Raw genomic sequence first — 18,366 nt, 5'->3', positions numbered from 1 at the left:
GCAGCTCTGTGATCTAAACTTTGACTGATACGTACTGTTGCTAAGTGAGTCCAGCATGTTCAGGTTTGTTGGAGTTTAACATTATTATTTACCTATATTTTGAATACTGCCAAAACTGTATTTTTGGAAAGAAAAATAAACTCAAAGATTTATCAAACTTTGACCCTTTTGTGGCAAAACTTCCTGATTCTCAATAAGGTAAACTTGCCTGACCATCATTATATAATTTTCCAGAGACCAAGCCAATAGTTTATGTTTTGTCTAAATAATGTAAAGCTAAGGCTAACTTTTTCCAGGGATATTGGACGTGCATATTAAAAAAATTCCCAGTTCTCAGTCTTTCAGTATCTTCTACATCACAGAATGTGCTCTGCTTACTGTCAGTCTCCCAGAAGCAACTTGGGATAATGAAACTGCAGAGTTGTTTGTCCTTTTTTAGTGTCATTAATAATAAGGAACTAGGACCTGAAATGGCATCTTTGTGCTTCATTGTTTGTGGTTGATTTGCACAGTCTGATGGCTCTGCTTAAATGTAAATGACTGGAATGTAGCATGCATTATGAAGCATGTACCCTAGGTCAGAGCACTCGTGCTGATTCTTCGTATTTACAGAAGTTTATCCTTTTGCCACTGCAGCAAGATAGATAAAGTTGAATGTATGGAATTAATTTGCATTAAGTGACCTTTCTATGCAGCATTTTTATAAGCAGAGTTGCTTTTCACTAGAATTCAGCTAAATGATTGCTTGACAAGCCGTAAGAACGAGCAGAAGTTTCTCATAGATTTTAAGGGGAAATATTGGCATTTTCTCCTCTTTGATAAATTTTTTCAGAAGTCAAAAAATGTTGTCTGACTGAGCATGTAATGGAAAGGATATATCTGATATACTCCAGCATGTTTTTCTGGAACAGGGCAGTAGCTGGATCAGGAAAGCAAAGAAGCACATTATGAAATGCAGGTGAAATATTCTGCTGGGTGTGCTGGCACTTCCAAAATTTGGTGGTGTTGTGCAGCTGACTGATCTTCTGTGTCTGTCATTGCATAACTCTTATTGGTTATAACAGTTCTTTAAGAAACTGTAAAAGTTCTTTAAGAAAATAATGCATGTAGTCTGCTGTTACCCTGCTTCATGTGTGTTCAGCAGATACTAAGATGCTTGGAAAAAATGTGCTCTCTAGTAAAAATGAAAACTTTGTAACTTGTGTACTCAAATTTGGCTCTTACACAGAGAATGTCCTTAAGGCTGTACTGCTTGAGAAATTGATTAATAGACCAAGTTACCTAACATGCAGTAATGTCTGTGAGTAGGTTTACCACCTCTGTTACTGTGGTATCACTGTTAGGGTATCATTAGCACAAGGTTATTCATATCTCATCTGGAGGTCCAGGAAGCCAAAGAGCAAGGGAGGTGACTTCCTACAATGAGAGGAGAACAGCTGGTTGGCACAAACTGTCCTTAGAGGAACTTCTGACATGAATTGTTCTGATGAAGAGGGGAGCAGCTGAGGTGGCCTCTGGATACGGGATTAGTGCTTTCTCCCTAGAAACTAGCATATGTGAAACACACTTCTAGCAGAAGGGGCACATGGCTCTTTTCATCCTCCTTCTCCAGTTGCTTTCCCCAAGCTCTGTTTGCCTTTACTCTCATCACCGTCCTGAATTTTAACACTTCTTCGAGCATGTGGCTGAGATCGCTCTTGCGGAACTTTTGCTTGAATACTTTAGAAACAGAGGTATTTAAGTTCTCTCTAATAAGTTTTCTCTAATTCAGAAGTCTCTGAAATAGGGAGAAGTTTAAGATCCTAATTTAGGAACTCTAGGATCCTAAGAAGATGCTAGTCTTAAAATCTCAGCATAACAGTCGTCTTACTTACAATTTTCATGTTTCTAGAGAACTGGGTAGAAGTCAGTTTCACCCATGAAGAAAGCACTGTCTGATGTAATTTCCAAAATGATCATGCATTTATATTGAAGGCCTGCTTATCTTCCATGCTTGGTGTCTGGTTTTGCAGTCCTATATTCCCTGTCATTGCTGGTAGTGCAAATTTTATATTCCTTAACTGAAAATGAGCCTGTATTCTTACATTCACAGGCAGCGTGATGTTTTTTTAATGACTTTGCTTGAGAAGTAAAAGCAAGCTTAGCATAAAACAGTAAGTAAAAAAAACCCAACAAAAATATTTTTGTCAGCTGCATCCTAGAAAAACTAAATGTTCTCCTACTGAGAAGAACATCTTTTTTTTTTTTTTTTTTAAATTATTGGTACCCCTTACTTCAAACTACTTCTAGCTGCTTCTACTCCTGCAAACAGTTATTCCTCTTTTGCCTCAAAAGGTAGGATTAGAAGGTAGCTCTAGTATAAATACTTTCAAACTCCATGAGGAGAGAGAGGTGGTTTTTTATTTGGTCGTTTGTCATAAATAGTAAAAATACTATTTATAGATAAATTAGCATTTTGCTTGAGATAGTTCTGTTTCAGAAAGTTTTTAAGTTTTCCACAAAAAACATCCCAAAACATACAGTGTCTTGTGCTACTACTGCCTATACCTACTAATGACATTGTATTGCAAGGGCAAATGAAAAGTTTATCTAGAAAAGAATATTTTGCACATAATCTAGAAAAAAATCTTGAGAAGCACATATCTGTGTTACTCAATTTTATTTCCAATTACTTTTTCTCTGTAGTTATCCTCATATCAATTAACAAAATTTAATTGGAAGCTAAATCAAATGGTATCTAGAAACTTGCTTGCTTTCTCAAGACATATTTTCTTGATGTGTTTTTTAAGAAGTCCTCTCTCATTTGATATTTTTATATGTAACAGACGCTTGTTTTCCTAAAAAATGCGTAAGTAGCCTATTTATTCATTTATTCATAAGAAAAGGCATAAATTCACATAGAAATAATCTGTTTTATCAACTACAGATTACTTCTGATTTATGATTATAGGAGGTAAAGAGCTGCAATTCAGGCTCTTAAAAAGGTGGAGCTGTCAGGATGCTTGTGTGTATCTTAGTACAAGACTAGCCCTGGCATTTGCATTTCTCTCACTCATGTTCCCTTCTTTATGTCTTTCATGTCACTTCAACATTAAATGATATTAAAAACCAGTTTTTCCATTTATACAGTAAGATTCTGACATCGGTTATGTTTGATCTACAAGGCATTACTGTCGAACAAGTAATAAATAATATGGCATGCTTTTTTAAACAATGGCTTGTCTGATTATTTTGATATTTGTTCATATCTACTGAGGTTTTAAATTATACCAGGCACTCCTAAGAAGTATTCAATTTGCTGACCTTTTTAAAGGCTGGTACCTTTTGTGTATGTGAGGTTTTCTTCCTCTCAAGAGCTGTGTTGTTCTTTATTTTGTTGACTGCCACCTGTCTGAAGCAATCAGCCACTTCTTTCTCTTCCTCTGTACAAAAGGAAAATCCCATCTTCCCATGGATGGTGGAAGGTAACAGGATAATCAGTTCAGCAGTGATCCTCTGATGTCATTGTGGGAGCCCTGCAAAAGCGGATTATCTGTGACCCAGATAAAATAATTAGAAATTACTTGGACACTTACAAATAACTGATCTACTAATCTCATTTCCAAAGTTAAAAAAGGCCCATCTCAACGTAACACTACCAGATGTTTCAGTTAAACAGCATCCTTTGCAGAGACTAATCTGAACCCTAATTTTAAAGGATTACCTTTGATTGTTTTTTATTTGAAACACTAAACAGTTTGTGTTTTCATTTTTCCATATGCTCAAACAAAGTATTTATATAGAATTAAAGAAATTTTCTCCATTTTTCCACTGTAGTACATCAAATATTATTTTATGTTATTTTTGTGTGTTAGTATTGCAGAGAAATACTTTTCATTAAAATTATTTAGTAATTAACTTGTTTCTCTGGGGCAGAACTATATAATGGATGGGCTTTTATAAATTCAATAGATACCATGTGGTCTCTGTGCAAGGTAGTGGATGTATTATCATAAACTAAGTGGACAGTGACTTTATTAATTTAATTAATGCTACCAGGGTTTCCTGTTAATTAACTGTTTGAATGGTGTACAGTGATATGCCAATATCCTGGTGCATCAGTACTGTGTGGATGTGGTAGAGACAAATTTCCCTTTATTTGCTTTGGGGAGGATGGAAGAGAAAATAGTTTAACAGCTGGTGTTCAGCAGTCTGTCTGGTGCGCAATATGATGCCTCCCACATAATTTTTTTCCCCTTACAAGCATTTTAGAATGTTCATATTTGTTAAGTGCTATGTTTTATTATTGTTGCAATGTTTCTCCTTTTCACCTTCAAGTAGCAAATGTATTTCACTAGCTGTTTTTTGTTGTTCTTAAACAGATCCATCTCCACATGAACGTCTTGAACTTACTAATTCATGTATTTTAACTATTTTGCTTAGCGTGACTGATCCTTCCAGTGAGCATGTAGTAAGGAACATTATTCTTTTTTCTCAGGGCTTCGCTTCTTCTCAAAAGGACAAAACCTTCCTTTTAAGGAAATCAGAAAAAGTTGGAAATTGTACAAATTAATTTTATGATATATTTATCCCAAAGGATTATTTTCAAGCAGTTAATTTTCTTCAGGAGTATCATTTCATTTAATAGTATAATGCAAAAATGAAATGCAAACAATAAAAATGCCAGTGAAAAATCTAAAATTCTGTAATCAGTAAGTCAGACAAAATTTTACAAAAGTTGAAATGCAAAATAATGAAAATGTAACTGCAGTTATTCTGTTAATAAAACTAAAGGCTTTTTAATTCTTTGCATATTTCATAGTGTTGATCCATTGCTGTTGTAATATAGAGTGCACAAGTGATCTAGTTGTGCTAAAATGCTTTTTGTCTTTAAAAATAAGTATCTTATAATTAAAAATATTTGTAATCATATCTTTAATCAGATAATCTATTAAATACTGTTCTGATTAGTGAAATGCTAAGGGCTTTTCCTGTTTTTTCAAACATGGCATAAATGTAATCAGGGAACTATTAATCCTCATAATTAAGTTTAGCACAGAAGAAATTAGGATTGGAAGGGGAAATTAGGATTCTCAGGCAAACATATTCTTTACCTGGCTATAATAAAGTGTAAGATATAAAGTAATTGTAGAGGGAGAGCAAAGTTATATAAAATGTAAACCCGAATAGTAATTTGAAGTTAGAGATGTAACAGAAAATAAGTTCATATTAACATTGTCTGTCTCTATCTTCCCCATTATTCTTATCCCTTCCCCTGTTCCTGTCTCTACCTTTAATCCACCTATAGATAAATCTCCTATTAGAAGACTGCATAAAGTCCTATAAATTAAATTGTCAGGAATTAGTGATGTCCTGGTCTTTGAATGGGATTTTGTTAACTGTGTAAAGTCTTTTGTATCTTTACCTTATTTTTCTTAAATAGACTAGCACTTGGTTTAACATTTTTAATGAAGGTATCCTGACAGTCTGAAACACCAATTTAGCATCAAAATAAAATTTTAGTTTCTTTAAAAAAACCTCTTTCATGAGCTATTTAAAAGGTAACAATAAATTCAAGTGTAAGACACACTAAGTGGCAAAAGATCTCATGTTTTATTTAGATCACTGCATGGTTTTAGGTAAAGTGGGAATACTTTTGTTGAAATTAATTATTTATAATATTATTAAGGAAAAGGGTAAGTTGGAAAATTTAGTCAAAGAGATTTTATACTGTGCAGAGAGTAAAAAATATCACGCCAAAAATATCTCCTGTTCATCACTCAAGGAAGAAGTCCTTTTAGAACTCAGTTATTTTTCTAAATAGTAAAGGAAGTAGCCTTAACCAGTTGAAAACAAGTAACTATAATAAGTTACTTAATTACTATAATAAGTTTGAGTGTTCTAGGAGCTGAGTACATTTTGTTTAAATGTGGCTTGTCAAATTTAGACATCAGACCATTAAAATGGCTTCTGTGTAAGGAAGGTCAACAGCTAGCCTTCCTGAGCATTTTTTTCTTAATACTTTTGTCTTAAGAAGGTATTGGTAAGTATCAAGAAAAATAATACATTTCATCATGTGTCTTGCTGTCATGCAGCTATCTACGCCATGGATTTTGTCTGAATAAGAGAGATCTGTTTGTATCATCTTTGTAGAGTGTTCCTAATTTGTTATCAGATGCTTTCTTTTCATTGAATCATTTTCTAATATCTGACAAATACATTGGAAATCTATTTAACTAAATTCATCAGAGCATAGAGGAGTGTAGGACTATTCCCTGGATATAACATGGTGTAGCTTCATTTTTCACTTTGCACACAATTCTCTGATTTAGGGGTTTAAAGTTGAAACTGAACTAGTAATTTTCAGGCTGAACCTAATGGTAATTGGTAAAATTAATCATATTATCTTAAGTGAGAAGTCTAGATTAAGAAATCAATGCTAAAAAGTGGCCAAATGTAAACCCAAAATGTGATTAATGCCAAAAAGGAAAATTTCTGAAATATGAAGTATTCTTTCTATGAGACGTTCAGTACTTTATTTTATATTCTTCAATTGCTCACCTGTCATTTACATACACACAATTAAAGGATGTTAGGTAGAAGAAATGAAAAAGAGGATATGTTGTCTGGCACTTTCGGATAACAGCAATGGCTGCAAATCCAGGAAGGCTTGCAGGTTTTGTTTGTTTTTTCTCTTTCTGCTTTATCATACTTTCCTGCTGATTCTTACATACTTAGCGTTTGAAAATACTCTGTGAAGAAAGCATGGCATAATGCTTACATTCTTCTATGGCAAGTATTAAATAGAGCTGTATTGATTACACGTCACTTCAAGCAAACACAGAAGAAAAATTGAACCAGAGGTTGTGGCTGCGTGCTTTGGAGTTAGTCCTGTGAGTTACAAATTACAGCTTCTCCTTTGGAAAACGTGAATCAGTAAGAGGAAAATATTCTTTCCATGTGCTTCTTCCATGATAAACTAGTTCATGATGAATTCCATCCTATAGCACAGTTTGTTAAACAGTGCATATAATCTTTTTAAAAAACCTGTTTTTTCAAGCAGTTGGTTATACTAATTAAAAACATAGATGTGAAAGGTATATTCCGCTTAGTAGCTAACACAGGTGAAGTCATTTGCAAATGAATCATAAGTTGGTCTGCAGAATTCAGTCGGTGCTCTTAATGTGTCTCTCCATTCCTCTTGTAACAGTCTCGGCTGTGGCAGTAGCTTACTTCACTTAGAGTAGACAAGCTGCTGTTGCAGAGTCCTCAAAGCAAAAAAACATTCCTCATCCCCTCAGCAGAATCTGAAGCCTGTGCCCTTTTCCTCTTGTTTTAAAGTGATATGTTGTTAATGACTGCTGTGTTTGTTTCCTCTAATTTCTTTTGCCTTTCTCACTAAGGTATGATTTTTTTCCTAGTTGCTTTAAGATGCTTATCAGTGGGTATGTATCTCTGAATAACCAGGTGCAGGAACAATAGTTCTTTCCAATCTGGATGATGACTTTGGGGGTCCAGATGACCCATCATGTGAAATTAATCAGTTGTGGGTTAGTAAATTTTGTCTTGTATGCAATTGGAAATTTTATGGGATTTTTGGAGCTAGAGATTACTAGGACTCAATAGATACACCGTGTTTGCTCATACCAAGTTATTTTCAACTTTTGGATGAGTGCCAATTCTCAAAAAAATTTTAACATCAGCATTAGCTGGGGGGTGAGGGGTGAAATGTTAGCAGAGTTCTATTTGTATTAATAGTAATCCAAGCTGATAGTAGATGCAGACAGCCAAAGCCTCTTAGGCTGAACGTAGTAATACTGATGTTTTAGCAAAACCTTGGTATGCATCAAATGCATAATAGAGACAGATGATATTGTGGTGGAAAGCCATTTGTGAGATGTGTTAATGAACAGAACACCTTGTCATTCAGAAGAATAGTGGTTATTCTGGTCCTCCTGTCTCCAAAAGAAGAAAAATTCATCTCTCTTGAGAAGAAAGCCTTAAATAATAGGCCAAAACTCAACTGTGGCCCTCTCCCTTTCCTTCCTCTCCCGTCTCCAGGGGGGCTACCAAGTTTCCTGGGGTGCTGTGAAGTTTCACTTTCATGTGAAAAGGTAAATTGGTTCACTCTCAAATGAAAGTACATTTCAAATGAGCCCAGCTGTTTGGCAGTAGTTTTGGGGGAGGGAAGCTGTGAGGGGAATTTGGTTTCTTAAGTTCAGTCACCAGCACTTGTTAAGCAGCTAAACTTCAGAGAGAGGTGTTTCCTCCCATTCCCTCCAGCCCTAGTTCACAGCTTTTAAAATGTGGCTATAAAGTTTTTTTTTAATTCTGAAAAAGTGTCCCAGAAGCAAAGGATTCACTGCTGAGTCCCAATTCCTTTACTGTAAAGCAAAAGTATTCTAAAGTAGATGTTGGCATTTTAATGGAAGAAGAAGGAAGGAAGGGAGGATTTCCTTTGACTGCCTATCCAACTAAAATCCTTAGTATGTTTTAAAGGTGTGGAAGCTTGACAGTCTTTCCTTACAGTAATTTTCTGCAGTTCCTGTTTTGGTGCTTTCACTTAGTTCATTAATTTCATGGGGTACATTTTTGAGAGAAGCAGAGCCTGATGAGCATCTTTCAGGTCTTGATAACATGCTGTGATAACAATTAAAAAGAAATACAAACCCAAGTTCCCAACCAGGGAATTCCTCCAAAAATCGCAAATACAGTATTTTAGGGAACAGTACAAGTGTATGAGTGAATAAACAATGTAGAGGAACGTAGCAAAAAGCCGTATTTAAGGTATTATTTTGTTATGTTACTTCTCCACCCAAAGCTGTTTTAAGGCTTCTTTTGGGAAATGATAGCATAAATCTTTGATAGCTGGAAATCAATTACAGTCTGGGCTAGCATGCTACTGCTGTACAAAAAACCATTAGCAATCATTGCTTTCAAACATACCAGTATTATTTTGTACTATCAGGTAGACAGCTTTGATGTGACCAGAGGATAATTCCTAGAGCTGAGATATTTTTGCAGTTATGGAAGGAGCTACAGCATCTCATGAAAATGCTGTTACAACCTCACTGAAATGTCATGGAAGTAGTATCTGTGTTTATTTAGTCCTTTTTATTCAGAAAGCTGTGTGTGATTTTCTGTGGTCAGAAAAGGTGGTGTTTGTTCCGACAAGAGCTGGAGAAAAGCCAGAACGCCCCTTGGCCGTGCAGTCAGGTCCTGCCCTGACAGGGAGAATGGCTTGTGTCTTGTCATGCTTCCTGCCACCTCCGGCAGGGCAGGGGGAATACGCTAGACAGGCCCATAAGGTGGAGAGGAGAAGCAGTTTATCTATGGGAATCGAAACAACAGACAGTATTTACAGTCCGCTGCCTCCAGCCCTGTCCCTCTCACTATGGAGCGGTCGTTCAAATCCACCTAATGATGGGGCCAGAATGGTTCATGTAGTCCGCTGCTGCTTATTCTCGGCACAAACAGGGCAGAACTTGTGCATCCTGGTAGGCTGGTGTGAGGGGACTTCCTTCCTTCGCCATAGCGTGTCTGGAATTCAGCTGGGTAGGTCAGGGACAGAATTAAGACTTTTGCCGTTTAGCATGTGGTAGGGGATCCTGTTCCAAAACTCATCAGAGCTGGGAAGCGGATTTAGGAGAAAATTTGGCAAGGGGAGTTGAGGCCACCCTGTGTCTGGTGAAGGAGGGAAACAGCTTCCTGTACGTTATTCCCCACATATTTCACCCTTCCCCTGCAAAGCTTTACGAAAGATGGTGGCAGAATCCCAGCAGTGCCTGCACTGAATTGGATGCACTGATGGCAGGAACAATCAAAGAACACAGTATGGTTTTATTGCTGGGTAGTGTTTCCACGTGACAATGAAGTCGCAGCCTAATTAAACCACAGCCCTTGTGTCTCTGCATGGCTGGGACAATAGGGACTAGCTCTCTGTTTCATTCAAATGCTAGTGTAATCTGACAGGTGCATTATGTGCGTGCCTAAATCAATGAACAGTAAAGGGAAGTAGCAAGCTGCCATGAAAACAAGATGGAACCATGAGAAATACTTCAATTATTGTATTTTGGACCTCATGAGTGATTTTGGGACATAATGACCTATGAATGCACATTGAAAACACTAATACTGCTGGAGCTAAAACTGAAGTGATACTCATTTACAAAGCAAGCTTTTTTGTTAAACATGTAGTGCAAAAGTGAGAAAAAAGTACTGTTGTTGGTAGTTTTAAAAGTTTTGTTTGGGGATGATCTAAGCTTAAATTGATTTGTTAATTATCAAACTTTATGACTCATTAAATTAATTGTGTTCAGAAAAGTAAAGTATGAATTTAATTTACTGTTAGCTGCAGGAGTGCCTTCACTCTGCACATTATTTAGGTTTTGTTACATTTTAAGAGAATAGTTTTTATATTTGGTATTTACCTGTAGAGACTATGGAAACTGATGGTATATTCCTAGTGGTGCTGTTTGCATTATAATACTCATGAAGATAACTATTTTAAAACTTAGTAGCTCCTGCTTTTCAAAATACTACATCTGTTAATAATTGCATTTTACTAAATTTTCCTGTGGTTATCTCAGCAGACTACTCCAAGTCTGGAATGGGTGCTTGTGAAAAGTATGGCAAGAGTGTACCTTACACGCAGTACTTCTAAATAACCCATGAAGTAATTGTAATATCTGAATTAACTTTAGCTGTAATAATGCTGTAAGTTTTTGTTGACATTCTGTGGTGTGTGCTATTGTAGTAAAACTACACAGTACAGTTTCACATCATGTTTGTAAAAATAATTTCACAGACTAAGTACATTTGTGCGTATAAACTCACAGCTGTTTAAAACTAATATGGCGTATGAGTAATATGTAACCTACTGGACTAATGCCAAAGCAGTGTACGCTAAGAATTTATGCCCTGTTTTTTTTTAGTTGCTTTCATAATGACATTTTAACAGTTAGGAATGTAAACAAATACTTTTTTATTGTGTTTTCTTTTCTTCAACAGGATACTACAAGTATAGAAAAAATGTCAAACTGTTGTGAAGACATGTAAGTGTTGTAAAATTTCTACATTTATTTGCTGAAAAGCTAAAGGAGTAGCTGCTTCTTTTAACTGTGTGAGAGAGAAAAGGAACTGAAGGCACTGTTAGGATTATTTTGTGTGGTACTGTGCCTTGTACTTCCTATTTCTAGCAGTAGCTCACTAATCTTTTAATATTGGTTGTACACAAAGTAGCCTCACATTATTCCCATTCCTTCCAAAGCCAGTGGAACTATATTTTCTTTCAAAAGTACAGATCAAAAGACACCTTCTGCTGTGCCTTGACATACATTTCATTGATTCTGAGGTTCTCCTCTGCTTCAGAAGTTGCCTTCGGTTGATTGACGACACAGATAGTTTCTGTTCTCCGAAGTTAAGTCTCAGCTGCGTGCCGTAATGAAAGAAAAGCTGTATTTGTGATGCTGGGACACAATTCATCAGAGTCCAGTAATGGATCCCCAGCCAACCTGTATTGTTCTAGCTGACTGAAGTGCACCATGGGCGTGCTGTCTTTCACTAATAATGCTGTCTTCTGTAGATCGAGGCCCCGAAAGCCATGGCAGCAGACCTTCTCAGAAGTTTTTGGCACTCACTGGAAGATCCTGTGGTTTATTCCTTTCAGGCAGAGGCAACCACTGAGAGTTCCCTACCACTTTGCCAATCACGTCTGAACAGATGGATGGTGGGCACAGATGGGTCCTCCGTGCTCGAAGTGTGTTACAGGTTTTATGATAATAGGACTATGACAGTCTTCAAGTCAATTAAAATCCACCCACCAATCGTAGGCATCACAATGTGCCCCAGGCTTTATTTTAATAGCGGTCTTGATTCAGTTCTGAGATTAATACAAGTTTTATGTTTAACTTTAGGCATATTTACTTTCAAGTTAGCTTTCCAAAGGGCTTTCTTTCTTCTTTGAGGTTAATACCAAAACCAAATGACTGGAATGCAGTCTTACTCCATTTGTTTGATACTGGCTCTTCTGATTATTTTTTTTTTTTTGGGTAGGAAACACTGAAGTTTACATTGATTGTTAGCTTTGCCACTAAGTGTCTTATTCTGCCTTGAATTTTTTGTAGTGTTTTTATCAGTTTTTATCAGAATATTATCTAGATAATATTCATGTCTTTTTTCTGCTACATGTGTTTACAATTCCCTGATACTGACATTTATTTATGATCTGCAGTAGTAATCCTGCAGCACCATGCTATAAAAGGTAACATTTAAAGCGGAGGCAGACTTCTTCCTAAACCTTTCTCAGAGAGGTTTTTATAAATACATGTAAATGTATGTGTTTATATAGAGAAATCTTACGTCTTACAGTTATCTTTCTGCATAGAGATGACCTTAGTGAAAAATATTTGTGTCTTTATGTCAACAAAAGTGATAAAATGTTCCAGAGTAAAATATGCAGATAGAAAGCATGTTTTCCCTATATCCCAAGGATTTCCTTGCAATAATTCAACAAAGAAGTTGTATGGTGCAAATACTAGGATGATTACTTTTTAAAAATACAGATTTAATTAGTTAGCATAATGTACCATAAAGAAGAGTATATTGTCAATAAATTTATACATTTTATATTTACTTTTGTTTAGTCATGATTAGCTGGAATTGGGCTGTGTTTGTATATGGGATACATATGTGAAAAGATTTTAAAATATTTATACTTAAATACAGATATTTGCTACTAACATGTATAGTAAAGTGTATTAACTGATTTAATAGGGTACTATGTTGGTGTATGATAGCTTGTTGAGGGCCCTTTAAGTATGGAAGTAGTTAACCAAAGAAAGCATCCTTAAGATTACATCTGGTAAAATGGCAATGATTCCCGAAGTACTGGCTCAGCTTTGCTGTATCTGGAAAAATTACATACTTTATTATAGCTCTCTGTATCTATACAAATATCAGCATGAGATTTTGTGATTTTTGAAAGTTCTGTGAATTTTTAGGAGATAGTCACAGCTGCAGCGTTTTCAGTTATGCTGCTTACTGTGTTTGTGGTCTAGTCTAACAGGAATAGGATCCACCTTAAATGACAGCCACGCAACAGGATAATAAAGGGCACAAAATCTGGTTGTAATATATGTAGGTTGTGTTTGGAGACAGTAATAGTTTGTTTGTGAACAGTTTGTTCTAAAAGAAGGGCTAGATTTGTCATGAGTGGTATTCATAAAAAATTTTTAGATCAGCTCTTTTAAAATCTTAACACAGTCACTGCCAATGTTGGGTGTCCCTTTATTGAATTAACAGGCTTTGATGATCTATTGAAAGTTCCAAAAGGTGCATCTTAAAAATCACTTGAATTTTAAACTTTTGTGAACTTCTAACAATTGAAGCAACTTTACTTTCCCTCTCCTTGGAAAAATAGATGCAATATTTACTTCATTTAAATTTCAAGCCTAATGTTCAACCATCTTTTTCACGGCATTTTTAGACGTGAGTTTAGACTTTCTTTAAGATGGTATTGGCAGCAATATTAAACAAAAGAAAGCTTGAGGAAAGTGGATGGAAAGGCCGGAGCAGTGCTTGAAATTAAAAAGAATGTGCATATACATTATAAAGTAATGGCTGTATTCTCTCTTTTTTTAAGGAATTCCGCTATTACAGTCTCTGTGAAACACACAGGGGAATAATAGCAGTTTTGTTTTACGTGCCAATGTTTGAATCTGTTTCATCAGCAAAACACAGTGGGTTTTTTGAAGTTTTTCATGCTAATCAATTGTCTTAGCAGATCATACGGTTCTGAAGCTTATTAAGAAAGAGGATCAAGAATTTAACTGTGCTTGAGGCATCCACTGTGGGGGCGTATCATTATTCTTTGTTTTCCAGTATCATAGTTTCAGTTAATTTAACTGCGCTTGGAGAACCAAATGTGTCATAGAGAATCTGCTGGACGGTAGGAACCTTAGTTCATTGCAGTGAGCTAAGTTCACTTAACTTAGTTCATTTTAGTTCAGTGCACTTCAACAGTGCATTTAATCTTCGTGCACGGTATACGGTGAAGTAAGGCGGCCATTACATTGTGCCTGCTTCGTGGGGACACAAATCCGCAAGCAGCCCGAGGATCGTACTGCGGGCTGTGCTCCGCTGGGCACAAGAGGGTACCGGAGCGGAGGAAGCAGCGCTGGCGGGCCGCGGCCGGGCCGGGGGAGGCCGGGGCCGGCCGGGACGAGGCGGGGAGGCCGGGGCCGGCCGGGACGAGGCGGGCCGGCCGGGACGAGGCGGGCCCGGTGCCTCAGGCGGCGGGCACCGCCGCACGCGCCGTGCCGCCCGCGGGGGGCGCGCGGCCTTGCGGGCGGTGGGCGGAGCGCCTCCTGCCGCGCTTCCCAGGCGCCCCCTGCCGGCCGCCTGGCGCAACGACGGCGGGCTGGCGGCCCGGGGCCGCGGCCGTGCGGCGGCGGGGATGGGCCGGGGGCTGGTGGCCGGGAGCTGGTGGCCGGGGGCTGGTGGCCGGTATCTGGTGGCCGGGGGCTGGGGCTGGTGGCCGGGGCCTGCGGCCGAGCCCGCGGCGGGGCTGGCTGCTCCGGGCTGGGCACCTCTGGGGTGTGCAGGCCCTGCTTCGGCCTGCCGCGGGTGAGAGTGCAGCCTGCCAGCTGTAGCCGGACATCTTCAGAACCATTTGTCTTCCCTGTCAAACACTCCGTTATGCGTTGAAAAGTAAAAATCTGTAAATTCTGAGGCGCTTGCTTAAATGACCACAAGGAGAACTTCGAGGCCGAAGCATCATTTCAGTGAACGATGTACGTGAACATCTTGCCCGATTCTCAAATGAAAACGGTAATTTCACATTCACGATTTCTCGGATGTTTTCGTATTGTTGGATTTTTTTGGTAAAGACATTTTTCCTTAGTCTCCCATTCATCTGTAGCATTAGAAATCAATATGTAACATGATTAAGGCAGCTACTTTATTTTTTGCCCCACTTCTGAGTATGTGGAGACGGGAGAATTTGGAGAGGCTTCATTTTTAGGAGGCACTGAGCTTTATTCTTTGAATGACAGGCCTCTGAAAGTGTAAAAGCAATCAAAATATTTTTTAATACTTCAGCCAAAGACCCTGTCATGTTATTAGTTTATTAGAGTAATGTTTCTGAAACGGATGCTCGGAAAGAGTTGTTCCAGCAGGAAAAGATCAGGTAGACTTTTATGATCTAATTCGAAATCCTTTAAACCTTGAAATCCTTGAAATCATTTGAACCTTTACGTTGAAATCCCGCTTCTTTCCCTCCAGCTCTCCTTCATGATTTTTTATTTTAGTAGAAACTGCATTCTTAAGACTAATTAGTGCTTGTCATTGTTATTCATTTAAAAAATCTTATAGACGGTATTAATGAATTTCATCCTAATAGAACATCAGAACTACACATGCTTTATTGAGCACAGTGGATATTAGCTATGAACTTAACAATGTTTGATTTCCTGAGGGGTACAAAGAGAAGTCAAAGCACTAAAGAAAAACAACCTGAAAACATCAGTAAAAATAACTGGTTCATTTGCAGTATGGGGTAGCTCCTGGTAGGACTGAACAATGCTACCTTATTATTTTCTCATAATATCAGAGATTTGAGATTTCATTTGAAAAATCTGGATGTCTAAAATAAAAGATTCTGCATTAAAAAATGTTTACCAGTCTATCCTCTAATCTGTTGGTTTGAAGGACAGGTTGCATCGAACAGCTGGTAGAGTAGTTGAGATACGCAATCATTTTCAGTCTTGAGGAGCATTCATGAGTAAGAAACTGTCTAAGAACCGAGTGGTAGGATAGGTTTTGAACTAGGCAGCTTCCTCCTTGTTTTGAATCTAAAGTGGGCTAACGTGAAGGGAAAATTCATAAAAGCACAGAGAAAATGGAGATGTGGCCAAAAATATTGTTTTGATTTGTTACCAAAGTTTACCACATCAAGTGAGATTGCAAAGAGCGGGAATTACGCAGTTAAATACACGTGCCGTCATTGTATGATGTCTTTCAATGTTCATCTTACAGTTGTCCAGTTTTATTCAATAAATGATACTTTTCAGAAATTATGAAGTCATGCTTTGTTTTGTGCTATAGCAGGCCATTGTATGCCAATGTAAGGAGTGTAGGTGGCGAAGACAGGATTTCTGCAGTACTGTGAAAGAGAATCTTTTTAAAGTCAACTTTGCATTCAGATGAAACATATGATAATAAGATGAGTTTTCTGGTAACCTGAAATTGTTAGTTAACATAAAACACTTCTGTAATGCATTATTTACCGTATTTGGCCAGCCTTCCTGCCAGCAGTACATCACTTAGAGCAGAGTGTTTCTGTCACATATTTGAGGATGCCGGCACTTAGATGTATTATTTAACTTGGCTGTCTCCACCCTTTGTCTTCACTACGCACTCAATTTTGCTGCAGCTCACAAATAAGAAGCCAATGTAGCTTTGCTGGAACAGCCATATCACAAAAGCAAAGACTATTGACTGGCTCTTCTCAATATCACAACTGGAAAGATCATTGCATTCCTTAAAAGTGTTTTCTTTGTATGGTGGAGTCGTGACCTTTCTGGACAAAAAGTGTTGCTTATTCTACATATATTCCCATCAATACTACTGTATTAGAACTTCTAAACTATTCCTAAAATAAAAACTGTGTACTTTCTGAAGAATAAGAGTTGCATAAAACAATGTGGATCTTAATTAGTACCACCTAGTACTTCTCATTCAATCCTGTACTTCTATGTTGTGTTATGTGTGCAAGCAAAATAAATTGGGTTTTTTTAGCATTGCGTATAAGAAATACACTTTTATTCATTGTCTTGTAACCAATTGAAAGTTAACTGTCAGAAGACAAAGGTACTGTTCTGGTTTTTGCACTTCAAGAAATTACTAACTTTCGCTTAGCCACAAAGTCTCATATCTGATGTTAAAGTTTGTGGACAAAGGTTTGAATCTGATGAAGTGATCGCACTGAGAATTGTAGCTGTCCAGCAGTGCCGATAAAAATAATCTGAGACAGATGATTTTTATGTATCTATGATTTTTATGGCTTGTGCTGTGTATATGCATAGCACAAGCCCAGTGTGTATGCTTCTCAGGGACAGTCCCTTCTCAGTCAGACAATTTACCTCTGAAAGAATTTTTCTTTTCTGCCCTCAATACAAATTGCTGTTAGTCACACCTGATAGCCATTTTGTAGCTCTCTGTTAGCTCTTACCTAGGTTGAATGAGTAGAGGGCACGTGGTGTGCTTTTTCAAGTCCTGGTAGGCCTCAGCTTACTACTGTCTTCCAACTGCATCAGGTTAGTGGTCAGGTAAGAGGTAGAGGCTCATTTTGTCACCCTTTGAGATGGCCCGTAGATTTTGTGGTGTGCTAACTAGAGTGAATCCTTGAAGGGCCTTTGAAATGAGGTCCCAGATCTGTAGAAGCTTACTTTGCACTTTGTTTTAAGCAGATGACTTGCTTAAGTCTGGCTAACCTAGTTTGCCTGCCAAGTAGTTGGTTCTTGGCGTTAATGACATGATGAATTTTTGTGTTTGAAAAAAAGGGAGTTAGTTAGATTTAAAAATAACCTCAGTCAGTGACTCGGAGGTTGAAGCTGCAGGTCGTGTCTCCCATAAAACCGGGATAATCATGACTTCTCATTCAGCTCTGGATCTTTTGTCCAAAGTATTTGCTGTTTGACACTCAGTATTTCAGTAATATGTCTACATAGTAGGAAGGGTCAATACAGAGTGCAAGTGAATGTTTTCAAGAAGCATTTCCTCAGCCTAGGAAGAAATTCTGCTTGTGAGCAATCACCATTGTGATTTATCTAAGAGATCAGACCTTTCTTGGCTGTACTTGAGTCTCATTTACCCAGACAAAATCAATTCTGTTGCCATGAATTCTCTACCATACCTACCAAGTTACTACCTTGAATGAGTTGTGTTCATTCCTCTGCTCACTTTCAACTTCAATGGCTCCTTTTCTGTCTTCTCACTGAGCACACAGCAGCATAGAGTAGTCCTACCTGCAATCATGTTCATATCGTCTTGGCCAGAATAGACACTGTGGTAGAGTAGCCTGGGAAGGTGTGGAGATATGGAGTACTGGCTTGATTTAAAAAATATATACTATAGTTTTTGATATGCAAATTCTCTGGTTCCTCTTAGGTTTGGGTTGAGAGCAAGCAGTCAGTTGCTTAAGAGATTTGAAATCTTTTACGGATTCTGTACACTGAAATATGCAGAAAGAAGTTGTCACACCTCTTTATGGGTTTTGAACAAGAGCTGCCTTTTTTTGCTGTAATAAAGCACAGCTGGAGCTTTTTGTAACCTTAAGCATGATTTTGTATATAATTCAAGTTGTTTTTACCTTGTTGTTGTCCAAGT

The 18,366-nt window shown here is 37.7% G+C and overlaps 1 protein-coding gene across 4 annotated transcripts in view; it reads left to right on the top strand.

Moving 5' to 3' along the window:
* ZDHHC21 (zDHHC palmitoyltransferase 21) overlaps nt 1-14,188 on the top strand; it is a 40,204-nt gene extending 26,016 nt beyond the window's left edge. For 3 of the 4 annotated variants that reach the window (XM_075527119.1, XM_075527116.1, XM_075527117.1), the window contains 2 exons: nt 10,990-11,033; nt 11,564-14,188. In XM_075527119.1, the coding sequence (XP_075383234.1) occupies nt 10,990-11,033; nt 11,564-11,696 (177 nt within the window). In that variant the 3' untranslated portion in view covers nt 11,697-14,188. Of the gene's footprint in view, nt 1-7,909; nt 8,094-10,989; nt 11,034-11,563 lie in introns of all 4 variants that reach the window. The other variant, XR_012779004.1, reaches the window with a different exon arrangement.
* The last annotated feature ends 4,178 nt before the right edge of the window (nt 14,189-18,366 follow it).

The sequence above is a fragment of the Mycteria americana genome, chromosome Z (genome assembly GCF_035582795.1).
Source record: "Mycteria americana isolate JAX WOST 10 ecotype Jacksonville Zoo and Gardens chromosome Z, USCA_MyAme_1.0, whole genome shotgun sequence".
Lineage (NCBI taxonomy): Eukaryota > Metazoa > Chordata > Aves > Ciconiiformes > Ciconiidae > Mycteria > Mycteria americana.
Note: the sequence above shows the minus strand (reverse complement) of the source record. Positions and strands in the feature narration are given on the sequence as shown.